The sequence below is a fragment of the Athene noctua genome, chromosome 9, assembly GCF_965140245.1.
Source record: "Athene noctua chromosome 9, bAthNoc1.hap1.1, whole genome shotgun sequence".
NCBI lineage: Eukaryota > Metazoa > Chordata > Aves > Strigiformes > Strigidae > Athene > Athene noctua.
This window is the reverse complement of record NC_134045.1, coordinates 24017737-24031645: the sequence shown is the minus strand read 5'-3', so window position 1 is coordinate 24031645 and position 13909 is coordinate 24017737. Positions and strand designations below refer to the sequence as shown.

The following is a 13909-nucleotide window of genomic DNA, read 5'->3' as shown; positions in this document are numbered from 1 at the left end:
TATACTTTTCCCTTCAAAAAAACAAGGGCACATTTAACAACAGCCTAGTCAGATGAGGAGGAGTTCATCTCAATTGCATTTTGCACCACTACTTCATAAAACACTTTTTCCAACCCATTAATCTACTTCAGCCCTCATATCGCAGGGGCTTAAGAGACAGACACCGATTTTCCCTCACTCTCAGGACGTTTCAGGAAAAGATACATCTTATTCTTGATGGGGTGAAGGTTGACTTTTAACGCTTCGGACCTGGGCAGTTCTATTTTTTGTTTGTGGAACAGACTCTGCACATCCTGATCTCACTGGGGCTCTCCAGGGGATACTCTAGTCCCCAGGAGTAATCCCAAATAGCACTTCTAAATACAACCCCAGCTCTGGCTGAGCATTAACGACAAGGGAAGCATTCATTCTGGGAAGGTTTTATTTCACAAATAATTCAGAAATTAAGAGAAAATTGGGGGGAGGGGGAGATATTTTACAATTCTGTATTTAGAAAAAAAAAATTATAGTTTATAAACAAACACACAGCCCCTTGAAAAACATGCAAAGGCACACAAAAATTTACAATAAACTTTTATACATAGGAAGTAAAATACATCATTTTTCATAGAAAAAAAAAGCAACTCTATGAACTGGCCCTAAATATTTAGACTGCACAACCGACCAACTGGGGACTCCTCAATCAGCTGTTGGCTGAACATCTTAAAATGAAAAAATTAATGGAGCCAACAGACCCGACAGCACACGGGCAGCTGGGGAAGCTCCGTGCTTCAGCTTTGACACTGGTTGTGTTTTCTAGAGATTTGGCTATGCTGAGCCAGATGCTCTGCAATGGCAGTGTCTGCACCGGCAGGCTTGGTTTCAACAATAAATTTATTGGAAAAGAACAGCCAGGCAGCATCAGCTTTGCCAGGGGTTTAACCAAACGCTTCAGTAAGGCTACACTCAGGTGCTTCAAGTTGGCACGTGGTTACTAATCTGCTGAGCTGGGGTCTAAGGAGAAAGGGATCTGGTGAAATAAAGATGTGCTGCGTCTTCAAGCTGCACTGAAATACATTAGGCTGAGAAATGTTTTGGTATCAGAAATAAAATCAGCAAATATTTGGCTAAAAACTGGTACTGTCCCACCGATATATGAATAGCTAGCACACATGATTGCGAGTACTTGATATATCATGCCTTGGAGGACCTGATCACCCCTAAATCTGGTGGAGGTATGTTTAAATTAATAGCACCCAGGACCTCGAATAATATTTGTGTAGTAAAGTCACAATTTCTCTTTTGTACAACAAATACAAAAATAAACAGATACAGACTTAAATTAACATCAGTTTCTAAAAATCCAAACCAGTTGGCTGAAGATAAAAATACGCAATTGTAACTTGAATTAAACATTTTAGGATATTTCTGTTGGAATAATCATTCTTCCCTCGCTCCCTTTTCGTCAGGTACATACACCCCAAGCTGTTCGGAATTTTATGTGCTCGGGATAATCCCCCGGACTTTCCTCCAAGATCCCTCACCATTTTTTCCATCATTTTACAGGTAATTATCACGGACAGCCTATTAGAGGTGGGATCCTACGTTAGCATCGAGGCATTTTATGTGCTCTTGCAGTCCCCATACCTGATGGCATCTCTTACACTTTCCAATTCAATAAATAGCACTGTGGCTACTGTTGGCCCATGATGGTCATAGATTCATGCTGCAGTATTTAATGGGCTTGAACCAGACCATGTATTGCATAATTATTCACAGCGGGCAGAGACAGGGAAGCCTTATCTCACTGCCAAGATCTCTAGCACTTCCAACCAGCAGCTTTTCTAAGATTTGTTCCAGCCATTTTTAATATCAATTTACCTAGTAAGGAAAAAAAAAAAAAAAAAAGTCATTCCGTTTTCCTATCTAAAGCAAATACTGTACACCTTGAAAGACAATACTATATCAACAACGACGACACAGAGTCGTTTCTCTCTGTCCACCCCAAAGGTAGGTTTGCGGTGCAGCACTTTTGGAGACCACGCAAAGCAGCTCCAATTTCATATTTTACAAAAGCTCTCTTCCCAAATTCAGATTTCACAGAGAAAGAAGCCCCATGGGTGGGACAAACTGAGTGATACAAGTTACTTGCTTGATGATTTCGCAGTGTTTACAGAATTTTAAAAGTGCTTAATCGTATAAACATCTTTGGTCAGAGTTTTGAAACAGTCTGAAGAGATGGCTTTTGTATCTGTCTAGATTAAACTAAACACAGGCTGAGCATAAGAGCATCTATGAGACATCTGCCAATTTAAGGGAAATATTTTCCCATTTGTTATGCAATATTACAATCAAGTTATTGAGCAGAAGGACTATAAGAACCGAAGAACTAGTTTACGTTGCCTTCTCATGACTAATGATTTTATGGGATGCATGTGCATCAAAAGACAACCAGATTTGTGTTTAGACCAGTTCTGAAAGTTCACTTCCAATATAAAGCAGAGACTACTCTCCTGCCTTAAAAGATCTGGCCACGCTAGGCTCTTCTCTTGGCTTTGAAATGCATTTGGATGCATGTTGAGACATAAATAACAAAATATTAAAACAACATCATTACAACACCTGTGCATTTTGTGGAAAATACCATCTGGGATACCAAATGCTCACGGGTACAGCATTTACACTGCAAGTGGGGATCTGTTAGCGCTCCAAATCGAACAGGAAAAAAATTGTCTACCCCAATTTATGCCACAGCTTTAAAGCCTCCGAACTACACACACCAAAGGGCTTCACAAAGGTGAATATGCTTCCTATGGATGCAATCATTCCTAGCAGAAATAAGATTAACTTTATCACTACTTAACTACTATAGATAAAACAACCAGCACTGCTGTATGAAACAATACACTGCATTTAACTGAATTTTTATTTGAAATGGCATGTAGTATAGGATGAGATGTGCCAGCACAGGAGTCCTGACTCACGGACTTCTCATAGGTTGCAAAATACCTGTGAATGTTTGACCAGCAAACACTAAACCTGCTGTTTTGATTATCTGGTGGCCTCATTTTCTGCAGCAAGGATCTCTGCCACCATTTCACACCCTACTCCAATCCCCAAAAAGCCCAACAAGAACATCCCCTCCCAAACGCGACACCATCACACGACATAGCCCAGCATGATGCCCCAGCAGCCTTACACAGCAGTGCCACCTTGTTGGGAAAAGACCAAAATTTCTCTTCTTTTTCACAGAAAACATCAAACATACACAAAACCACTCTATCAAAGCCCAGCCTCTCCCCTAAAGATGCAACTTTTTAGAACAGTTTCTCATTTCAAAGGGTCCAGTGCCTGGACAGTCGCTCACTTCTGAGTCTGCTCTGCAGTGCACGTCCTCACGCCCATGCTTCACACCCTAAAAATGCCATTCAGGGCCAGGCCGAGATCCCTACATCTGCTGTACATTGAGCCACCGCCGTTCTGTGTAGCACACCTCTCCCATAAATTGAAAGTTAGAACAGTTTATCATTGCTGAATGCCCCTAGAGAAACAAAAACACGAAACGAAAAGATACAACGCTGAACGGGTGCGATGAGATGCGAACAGCTGAGTCAGAACCTGGTGTCTTTTTTTTTTCTTTTTTTTTTTCTTTTTTTTTTTTTTCTTTTTTTCCCTTTTTTAATTCCCTGAAAGAGATCGGCAAGGAGGGTACAGTCAGAGCTGATGCTGTCAGAGGAGCCTTCCTGTCTCTGGACATCAACAGAGCATGCTCCCAAAGAAACCTGCACCTTCCCTGGGAATTTACTGCTTCACAGCAAAAATTCGGAAAGCGTTTCCATCTGAAGGATTCTTCAAGCTGAAGAAAAAAAAGAAAGAAACAAAAAAATGTAATGAAACACAGTCACTGCAGGATCTAAATTGCAAGAGACCTACAGGCAATTTTCTTTGGAGTGCGTTGCTTCAGCACATTGACTCTGTGCTGATGATGCCCTACCAGGAGCAGGACAAAGCCAAAGGATGAAAAAGAAGAGGCACAAATCCACTTGTTCACTTTTGGTTTAAGCTCCTGATCCAAATCTACAGTGCTAATGCCAATACAAGGAGCTGGGAAGCAGCACCCTCTCTTATTGCGCTAGCTTTCATCCAAGGAACACTGGGCTCCTTTATGCAGAGATTCAGGCATGAAGAGAAACGTTTTCCTAAAAAACAGTTGTCAAACAGGCTGGCAGGTTCCCAGGGCTTGTCTGGCCTCTCTCCTGGTACTAGTGAGGGGAGTAGCCAGGTCAGCTCAGGCTAAATGACAGTAATTATGGATGTTCATTTTCAATCTGCAGAGGTGTCCCCAACAGCTCTGACTCCCGGTGGCTGTGTGCACGGGGGGCAAGGGGTGATTTTGGTTTCAAGCCCTTATTTCTTCAGTCCTGCCAGGCTGCAAAACCTTAGGAAAAAATGCAAAATTTCATATTCCTACAAAATAAACATTCCAACAAGGGTAAAATCTCAGTAAATCTTAAAGGCAACCTTTCCCCATACCTTTTTCGGGTATGTATCTTTACCAAAGGTTATTTCCAGTGTCCTAAAGGGTAAGGTTTTCATGCTGATGTTTGAAAAATTATTTCTCTGTCCATCTCACAGCACACAGGTGCTCCTTATTGCTAAGTGTAAATAACACTTTCTAAATCTTCACGCTCATCCCTGCTTGCAAGAATGTCTTTGGTTTCCCTCACCTCCCAGAACAGCACCTGGCGCTCATATTGCATGTCACTGCTAGTGGTAGGGTTTATTCTTAGCTAGGGCAGAGTTTGCCATCCAAGGAAAAAGTTGTCTGTTAGGATAAAAGATAAGTGAAAGCAAGGCAGAGAAGAAAACTCACACTAGCAGGAGGGTTGTGACCTAAATCCAATCTACCAAACTGCAAATCACACAACTACAAAATGTTGACCCTGATAGATCTATACTAAAAAAAGCCCATATTTAATGCCTGTAGCTTTCCTGTCTCAGTCTATTTTTATTTTCTGAGATGCTCTACAGCACTCTGGGATGTCTATTATTAGAATAAAACCAGCAAACTTGTTTGGATTTCTTATGGTTATTATAAAAGAGGAACGGCATAGAGCAGACAGAGCCGCATTAGTAGTGACAAAAGCACCCCATAATAGCAGGAAATTCTATGTTTGCAAAGATAGCTCTGAGAAATCAGTACCATCCCACCAATATCTGAAAAAATAAATCACAGACTCAAACAGAAGTTTAAAATTAGAAAGGACTGAGCGAGCTGCGACTCGATCACTGCGATCATCCAGAGGTGCAGGATTTTGGAAGCACTGATTTGCAATTGTTCACTGAAACCAGCAAGGTTGGTCCAAAAGGAACTATAAAAAAAATTACAAGGGTGGCAAATCCATCTTCAAGAGCTGATCGCCTCTCAGGAGGTTAATTTACTCATGCTTCTCTCAAAGAGAATAGAGGAAATTAGATAACAAGTACAAATGCAAACGCATCCCACACCCCAGAACTGACTGGAAATCCCAGTTCTAAGCCTCAAAGCATGACCCAGGCTGACAGCTGCAGAAATAACCATGCTTAGCTTTTAATGTGATAAACACACACCCCAAAACATTAATATGGATTCACACCGCGATAAAACAGAGCTTAATAACAATATTTCGTACCGTTCACGCCAATCTGAAAGCAGTTCCTCACTTGTGGAAGGTAAGAGTAGGACAACACACTCTATTTGTTTGGGTCTCAAAATTCACAGTGACACTGTTAAGTCACATATTTCTAATCCACCAGTTTTTCTAGCTGATATCTGCTGACTTTGACACAAAGCTGAACACACAGTTGAGAACAAGAGGACAGTAAAAAAGAAAAATAAATATCCCACCTCTCAGACTGAACTCCATTCTTTAAGGAGCCAACATAAGTTTTCTTCTTTTCTACAGGCATCACGTCCACAAAACCACCACTTTCATCTGGAAGGACTCCTGCATGCACTGCAGTTTTGCAGATACTGGAGCTCTGAAAAATATTTAATTAAATATTTAATTATTTTGTTTTACAAACTGCCTATGTTTTATATCTGGAGATTTACCATCTCCATAAGCATCAAGGAAAACCAGGGAATTGGGGGGGAAAAAAAAAAAAAAAAAAAAAAGTGAAAAAGCTGTGAAACAATTCTGTCCCTCTTATGGACAGACCAGGGATAAAAGATGTCATGAACCAGATCTTGCAGGTCTGTCATAAGCCCCAGCTGTAAGAAGATCCACCACCTCTGCAGAGGACAAGAAGCCCTTCCACCACTCCCGTCTGCAGCAGAGTTCTGCCTGGGAGATTATCCAGGGCCAAAGCTGAATCAAGGACAACTTTCCAGCCAGAGCCTCTTGGGTCTGCACCAGAGAAACCGCTGTGGTGAAACTCTTTGCTCGTGACCAGCCACCTCAGCAAAGTTTATTCACCCAGTTACTTGAAAAAAAGACGTTTTTCCTGAATTAAGGTAAATGACCACCATTTATCCAGGACAGTTCATGTCCTTCTTTCTAGGAAAAGCAGGAGGACAGCATCCGTTGAGTAGTGTAGTTTTTGGACAGGCATTACCCCATAAGACAACACCAAATACGGAGGGAGATTAACACCTCTAAAAAGACTAAAGTTTCCCTATTGCACGTTGTGCTGTTACCCTGCTCTCCAAGATGTGCAGAGTCAGAAGAGCTGGAGGAACACAAAGCACTGACAACCGATGACTAAGCTCCCAAAGCATCCAGAAAAGAGAGCAAAAGCAGAGAGGGCTTAGGCATAGTATAAACTTGGCCATCAGCTCTCTAGAAGATTTGCATACAGCAAACTGGAATCACAAAAAAGCAAAAACCAGCTTCGCAGAGGGAACTGCCAGCAGGTGAAAATCCCAACCCCGTAAACTCCCCTGATTGCTAAAAATCAAAGCGCCACAAAACCAGAGCCAAGGGCAAATATTCTCATCGCGTACGTACGATACAGATCGTGCTGTTTCGTTCTCGCAGCCATATATGGGAGGTTTGCCTTGTCCCCTATATATTTATCACTTTGGATGGCCTATCTCTTGGCAGCTCTCGGAGTTTTGAGTGCCAGTTTGGTATTTTGCTACTATATATGGTCAAGGGAGCAAGGGAACGTTGCCTTTGGAAGACGTGCTGTGAGTTTGCCCGAGTATGCGGTGGGAAATCTGTAAATCTAAAATTGGCTCACAAAATTAAGCTGTCCTGAATCAATTTGCAACATTCTCCACTGGGAGACATCCTAAACAATGTTCTTTTCAAGGCATTCCTGTTTGGGTTGTTTGTTTTGTTTTGTTTTTTTTCCAGGACTTGCTGTTCCACTGCTTACTCAAAGCTTTGACCAACAGACTTTTTATTGTCTTAGCCCAAACCTCCTCTTATCACTCTGTTGGATTCCATCCCAGGCCAGGCTTCACTTTGATGAATTGATCGCAGAGCTTTTGGAAGATGATACATTAGGAGAATAAGGCCTTCCCCTCAAATTCTGAAGTACAACAGCTGTATGGGCAACGCAAACGGCTCTCCACGGCGTAACCCCTTGGGGTGCCTGGGAGCATTTCCTAACAGAGGGGACTCTGAGGCACGCACCATAAAACGACTGTAGTTTTTATAGTGGGCTATTAGCAATAATCCGTGACTATGAGTTTAATCACCCATCATTTCCTCATTAGTGTGACTGGTTTAATCATTAAGTTTGTATCTCCTGAGAGCAGAGCAAACCAAGTTGGGTGGCTGTGGTGATAAACGCCTGCCTCCTTATACACGTGGTCGATCCTCCTCCAACTAACTGCTGCACAACTGTGGGTAAAAGACCTTATCTCAAGAGCAGAGAGTTGTTTTCTCTCCCAGGTCCCGAGCAGGGATGGGGATGGGGTTTCCCTTGCCGTCTTGTGTCACACCAGGAGCCCTGCAGTGACAAATGTCAGCATCTCCTGAAACTTGGAAGCTCTTTTACAGACTTGATAAAGACCCCTGGATGTTCACACAACTCCATTATCACCCCAGAACTGGCCTTGCCCACATTAGCAAGAGCTGAGTTCTATTTCCTAGGTACAATCATGAGTTCATAGAATTTTTTTTTTTTTTTTTTTTCCCATTTACATGGCAGTGTAAAGAACTTCACTGTAATGTGCCACCAGGGAAAAGAGGCAACAAATTTTCTGTTCCCCAGCCAGCTGCTTCTTGCTACTAATTTCAGCACTGGGAAGGTGTTGGATATGTTCCCCCACGTGTCCCCACGTGACACTTCAATCTGCAAACCCTGCATGCAGGCAGCAAGTCTCTCACCGCACAGTAATGCCATTCCGTGGAAAAACCTGGGATTTGGGCATCAATTTTTCCCATAGCATATTTTCTTGTATTTTATTCATTCACCCCAAAATTTAAGGCTCCTCTATGTCCCTGTTCCACAGTCTTACTAATTGCACCAGGAACAATTTCCTGCACTGATTTTTCAAGTAAAGGCTGCCAATATCTCTTTGTACTTTAAGCCACCAGGAGTACCCAGGAGATAATCTTATAAACACACAATCCAAGATAATTTTATAGTGATGAGTAAGAAAAAAAACCAAACCACTCACTCTGAATGCATTTAAAGTGGGTAAAAACCCCTTAACTCAAACTGAGATAGTGGCGCCTATTCCTCAGAGATAACAACCAGACTCATCTCGTAAAAAGTGCCAGTTCTTCATGTTACAGCTTTGTTCTTCGTGGCAAAACAAATTTTCACGTGCCTTCCCAGGATCGTGTACACGTGAACGCTGTCTCAGGCCAAAAGCACCATGAATCAGGTGATCACAGCTTGGATTATCAACTCCTTGACTGCCAGAGCATTTAGCGAATGGATGTTTTGGAGAAGGTACTGAAAGGCCAGAGGGCACCTTGCAGGGAGTGCAGACTGGAAATGAGGTAAAACGCTTCGTTTTCTTGGAGATAACTTATTTAAGATAACACAGTTGGAGCACAATTCCCCCCAGGGCAATGGAGGTGCCACTCTAGAGATGGAGCCAAAGAGCCCTTCCAGAAGACCAGTACTTGTCTCATCCGGCTTTCTGCCTGCTTTAATTATTCCTCTGCCACGGGCTTGGGTTAATTCACAGCATCCCCTCCTGGAGAGCATCCTGCACAGCCCGTGCCCGGTTCTCCCTGTCAGCTTTCCAGCCCCAGCATTTCTCAGCATCAACCCCCCTCTCCCTTTGTAGCGTGTTTCACGGCTGCCTCAAACTTTTTTCCCTGAGCTGGTTTCACCTGCTTTTCCACCAACTCACACTCTCAATAAAAACCTAACTGCTTTCCTTATTACACCCACACCACCCTGTAAGTACAGTAGTCCAGAAGAAGGTTAACTAAACCCTCTCGGAAGTGGGCAAGTACTTTTTTTTTTTTTCCTATTTTATTTCTCTCCCAAATCACAGTCCGTGGCCCCATTTATGAAACACTACCCAGGGGGTACAGTAGGAAATGGAGTTTATGATTCATTAAAGGACACAGATCCTTTTGCGTCAGTCCCAATCAGGACACAATGCCAGCCTGGGATGCTGGTCCTCACCTAATACCCTTGTAATCACAGGCCTTGTTCAGGGGAAATCCGAGGTAGTTTTGCCCTCATTAAATGAGAGAAAACTATTTCCCATTTCCTGCAGGTTGGAGCATGCACAGAGGCAGGTGTAGGGTGGCAGCTGCCTGATGAATTTGCATGTGAGCTAGTCTAGGCTAACCTGTTTGTGCAGCTCTACCTTTAAAAAAAAGTAGTCTCAAGTAAAATAAAAAATTGGATTTTTTTTTTTTATAAATTGCTGTCAGAATTGCTTCCTCCAAATTGTAGTATGATTTCTGCAGGATGTTTTTTCTCAGGAGTGTCCAAAGCTCCACAGTGATCCCAAACTGCAGGTTGACAGTCTGCCAGCTCCTTCCCCCAGGCCTTCAAAAAGCACGTTTTTACAGGCTACACACCAGCCAGGGAGCTGGCATTTCTAAACACAATCTCTAATGGAAAAAAGAGACACGAAAAAAAAAAAAGAGACACGAAAAAAAAAAAGAGACACGAAAAAAAAAAAGAGACACGAAAAAAAAAAAGAGACACGAAAAAAAAAAGAGACACGAAAAAAAAAAGAGACACGAAAAAAAAAAGAGACACGAAAAAAAAAAGAGACACGAAAAAAAAAGAGACACGAAAAAAAAGAGACACAAAAAAAAAGAGACACGAAAAAAAGAGACACGAAAAAATAAGAGACACGAAAAAATAAGAGACACGAAAAAATAAGAGACACGAAAAAATAAGAGACACGAAAAAATAAGAGACACGAAAAAATAAGAGACACGAAAAAATAAGAGACACGAAAAAATAAGAGACACGAAAAAATAAGAGACACGAAAAAATAAGAGACACGAAAAAATAAGAGACACGAAAAAATAAGAGACACGAAAAAATAAGAGACACGAAAAAATAAGAGACACGAGAAAAGAAAAAATAAAGGAAAAAAGAGAAAAGGGAGAAAAGAAAAAAGAGAAAAGAGGAAAAAGAAAAAAAGAGAAAAAGAGAAAAGAAGAGAAAAAAGAGAAAAGAGAGAAAAGAAGAGAAAAGAGAAAAGAGAAAAGAAAAAAAAGAGAAAAAAAAAAAAAGGAAAAAAAGAGTAAAGAAAAAAGAGGCACCCACAAATGGAAAAACTTTGAAATCCAGGTTTGAGAGGCCTAATATTAAGAGATTTCAAAAAAATAACTCTGCCTAGTTTTAGCGTCAAGCCTCTGCTCATCCCCATAAGCAGAATTTAGAAAAACAAACCAATCGAACCAACTTGCATGCTTCCTTTCCACTGCTCTGCACTGTGTCCCGACTGCCCCAAAATGCTGTTCAGCTCCCAGGAGGAGGACCGGGGAAGGACACCTATTTTTGCCAACTATCTAAGTGTGATAATATATAAGAAAAGCCCTTTGGTGCTCATTTTGTAGATCCCCAAACGCTTCGCAAAGGCAGATAAGCTCAGCCATTACGCAGCACCGCCCCTAGGGCACGGGTGGTTAAGTGACATGCCCAAGTTCATAAGTCAGTGTCAGAGAGGGGCAGGGCTCCCCAAGCCCACCGACCTCAACCTGCTGCCGTAGCTGTTGCTTCTACTTCTTCCTCCCTGCGCACTGACCCCCTCCCCACATTGCAATGGCCGTGGAGACTTTGCCCTCCCTAAATCTCAGAGCATGGCCCTGGCTCTGTGCTACAGCCACCGGGATACACAGGTCGTCGGGGCAAGGAGCATACTCACATCTGCATAAACGTTTGTGCCAAACACCGGTGCCCAGTACGATGGCTCGTCTTTACAGTGGGCTGGGCAATAAATCCTAGAAAACAATATATTCATATTTATTCTCGATATCAAGGCTCAACAGGAAAGCAAGCTGCATTCTTGGGAGATTTCGAGTGCCTGCATCTGGTCTGCAGGTGGCAACAGTGAATTTAATTATTTGTTCTCCTTAGATGACATTTGATACTTACCGCACAACTGCAAATAGAGGGGTTTAGACCGGTAAAAGGAGGATTGGTCTGTTATATTTTCAAAGGGCAGTACCTGTATCTTTGCACAACGCTGCGCACGTTAATTATTTAGGTAAGTTTGTGCCTCCCTGCCCTGGCACGACTTACACCTGCACAAAGCAGCTTCCGAGAAGACACTTCCTCCACGCGTTAAGGTGGAAAGGAAAAACCACATCCAAAAACCCAGCAAGCGCGGGAGAATAAAGGCAGAGTGTGAAGGCACACGCTCACACCTAGGGGCGCGCTGAAACGGCATCACGTTAGCCTGACTTCGACGTCGCTGAAGCGGTTCAAAAATTGAACACGGGTTTTCTATCACGATGCCAAGAAAAGCGCGGTGGCAGGAGGAAATATGCCGTTCCCAGCTCCCTCCCCTCCAGTTCATCTGGAAAAATCGGTTCTATTCCCGCAAGCCCTTAGATCTGGGGACCTCAGCACCCTCGGTTAAGCTGTCCCTGCTCAGAGCAGAGCGGGTTTAAGCTGAACATAAGCAGGTTTAAGCTGAACATAAGCAGGTTTGTGTTACCTGGGGCAATGGGTCGCCGGCTTTTTGAACTGGCACAGCTCAGCTACTGTGGTATAGCAATCCAGTGTCTGTGCTGAGGAGATAAATATGGAAAAGCGAATTACCAGACCTAATAGCTCAGGCAGCTGCAGAAAACACAAGTCACGGTCACACGAAGCAGCTGGTGAGACCCACGTCCAGCTGAGGGCACCGGGAGGGAACGCGCTGGCTCCTTCAGCAGCATGCACCCAGGAGAGGGCTGACCCGCTCTCCAGCAGAAATCCTGCTACCACACTACAGTGGGGCCTTAAAAAGGTCTCAGCTTTCAAAAGAGAAAAGCAGCTGATCCACATGATGGTGTGTATATATATTTTTTTTTTTTTTTTTTTTGCTACAGCTCCAGACGTGGAGTCCGAATGACCTGACACTGATAGTTTTCCCTAAAAATGGCTCAAGTGGATTTAATCAAAATTATATGTAGAAGAAGGAAAAATAATCAGAAAATGAGGATTGTTCAAAAAGTAGAACTCCACAGTATTTATTTATATGCTCATCATAAATATGACGACTCCTGTTATAAGCTGATTTCATGTATTATGTGTTTCATATGATATTAGCAACTTTTTTTTTTTTTTTATTATAGTGTTCACGCTAGATTGAGGCTTTCATACAAGGACGGCTCATCTTCCATCACTTTACTATCAGCAGCTTGTGACACTGCACTGATGTTTGGATCTACTGGGAGATGGTGCTGGAAATGGCCCATTATCACCTTTTTCTGTACCTTCCTCTTAGATCCTACAGAAAAAGGAGGTGGTTGATGGTGGAATTGCCCGCAGTGGGTGATGGATCACCACTCTAGGGTTTAGTTGTGGTACTGGACCATTTGACTTGACCACTTAAAATGAAAAAGTTTTAAGCAAGGATGTTTTCAAGTAGCCCATAAAACTCTAGCAACAATGGTTTCTTCCTGACTTTTGAAACTTACTTGTGACTTTGGAAACCATGAATGCATTTGAAGGCTTAGTTTTCCTGCAAAACAAGCAAACAAAAACATTTATTTTTTAAAAAAAATAAGCATATTAGAATTACTTGAATCACTATGCCTACCTATGAGTAACAAAGACGACTGATCATCTGCTTACATTTAAAGCAAGTACAAAAACTTTTTCATGAAGGTAATACCTAAAAGACTCCACACCGTTCCTAGTAGACTTCACAAAAACTGGTGTCCTGCCCTTCCTCGTGATATCAACCAGTCCTCCTTTATTGTCCAGGATGCCGTAATGAATCGCAGCACGACATATGCTTGATGACTGACAAGAGCACAAATACAAATAGTGTGTGAAGTAAATCTCACTCACAGAGCAACACCGACCAACCGCTGTGCAAAAAAAAATGAAGAAATGAAACCACCACCGAAGCGCCAAGTGGAAAATAAGCTGAGTACAGTCCTTTGGAATCTGGTTGTTAAATCTTACTCTCCCAACACAGTCGTATTCTTTTTTTTTTTTTTTTTTTAATTATTATTTTTATTATTTTAAGCACTGCCTGGTTGAATGGCAAGCTTTTTTTAAATAACAAACCCGTACATTTAGATACAATTTAGAAGAAACACAGCATTGGAAATTAGCAACCAGTATGAAATATTTCCAGTTCTCAACAAAATATTCAAACCCAAAATATTTCTGCTGAAACCACTTGGAGGAGGTGGCTGTCTGCAATCACAGGAGTTGCAGGGCAAATATGTATCATGGGCGATACAGTCATGCACAAACAGTGAGAATGGGGAAAGCAAACATGCTTTTACACAGAACCCCTTTTATCTTCAACCTTTCTTCACCCCCAAAATAGTTTTGATGGAAA

General features: G+C 42.2%; 1 protein-coding gene across 1 annotated transcript in view; it reads right to left on the bottom strand.

The window, feature by feature from the left end:
• Positions 1 to 407: 407 nt before the first annotated feature.
• CRISPLD2 (cysteine rich secretory protein LCCL domain containing 2) overlaps positions 408 to 13909 on the bottom strand; it is a 31744-nt gene continuing 18242 nt past the window's right edge. Inside the window, exons 10-15 of the mRNA XM_074913223.1 lie at positions 13229 to 13359; positions 13032 to 13075; positions 12065 to 12137; positions 11270 to 11345; positions 5867 to 6000; positions 408 to 3835 (exon numbers count right to left, since the gene is read on the bottom strand). Of these exons, the coding sequence (XP_074769324.1) occupies positions 3781 to 3835; positions 5867 to 6000; positions 11270 to 11345; positions 12065 to 12137; positions 13032 to 13075; positions 13229 to 13359 (513 nt within the window). The 3' untranslated portion in view covers positions 408 to 3780. The remainder of the gene's footprint in view (positions 3836 to 5866; positions 6001 to 11269; positions 11346 to 12064; positions 12138 to 13031; positions 13076 to 13228; positions 13360 to 13909) is intronic.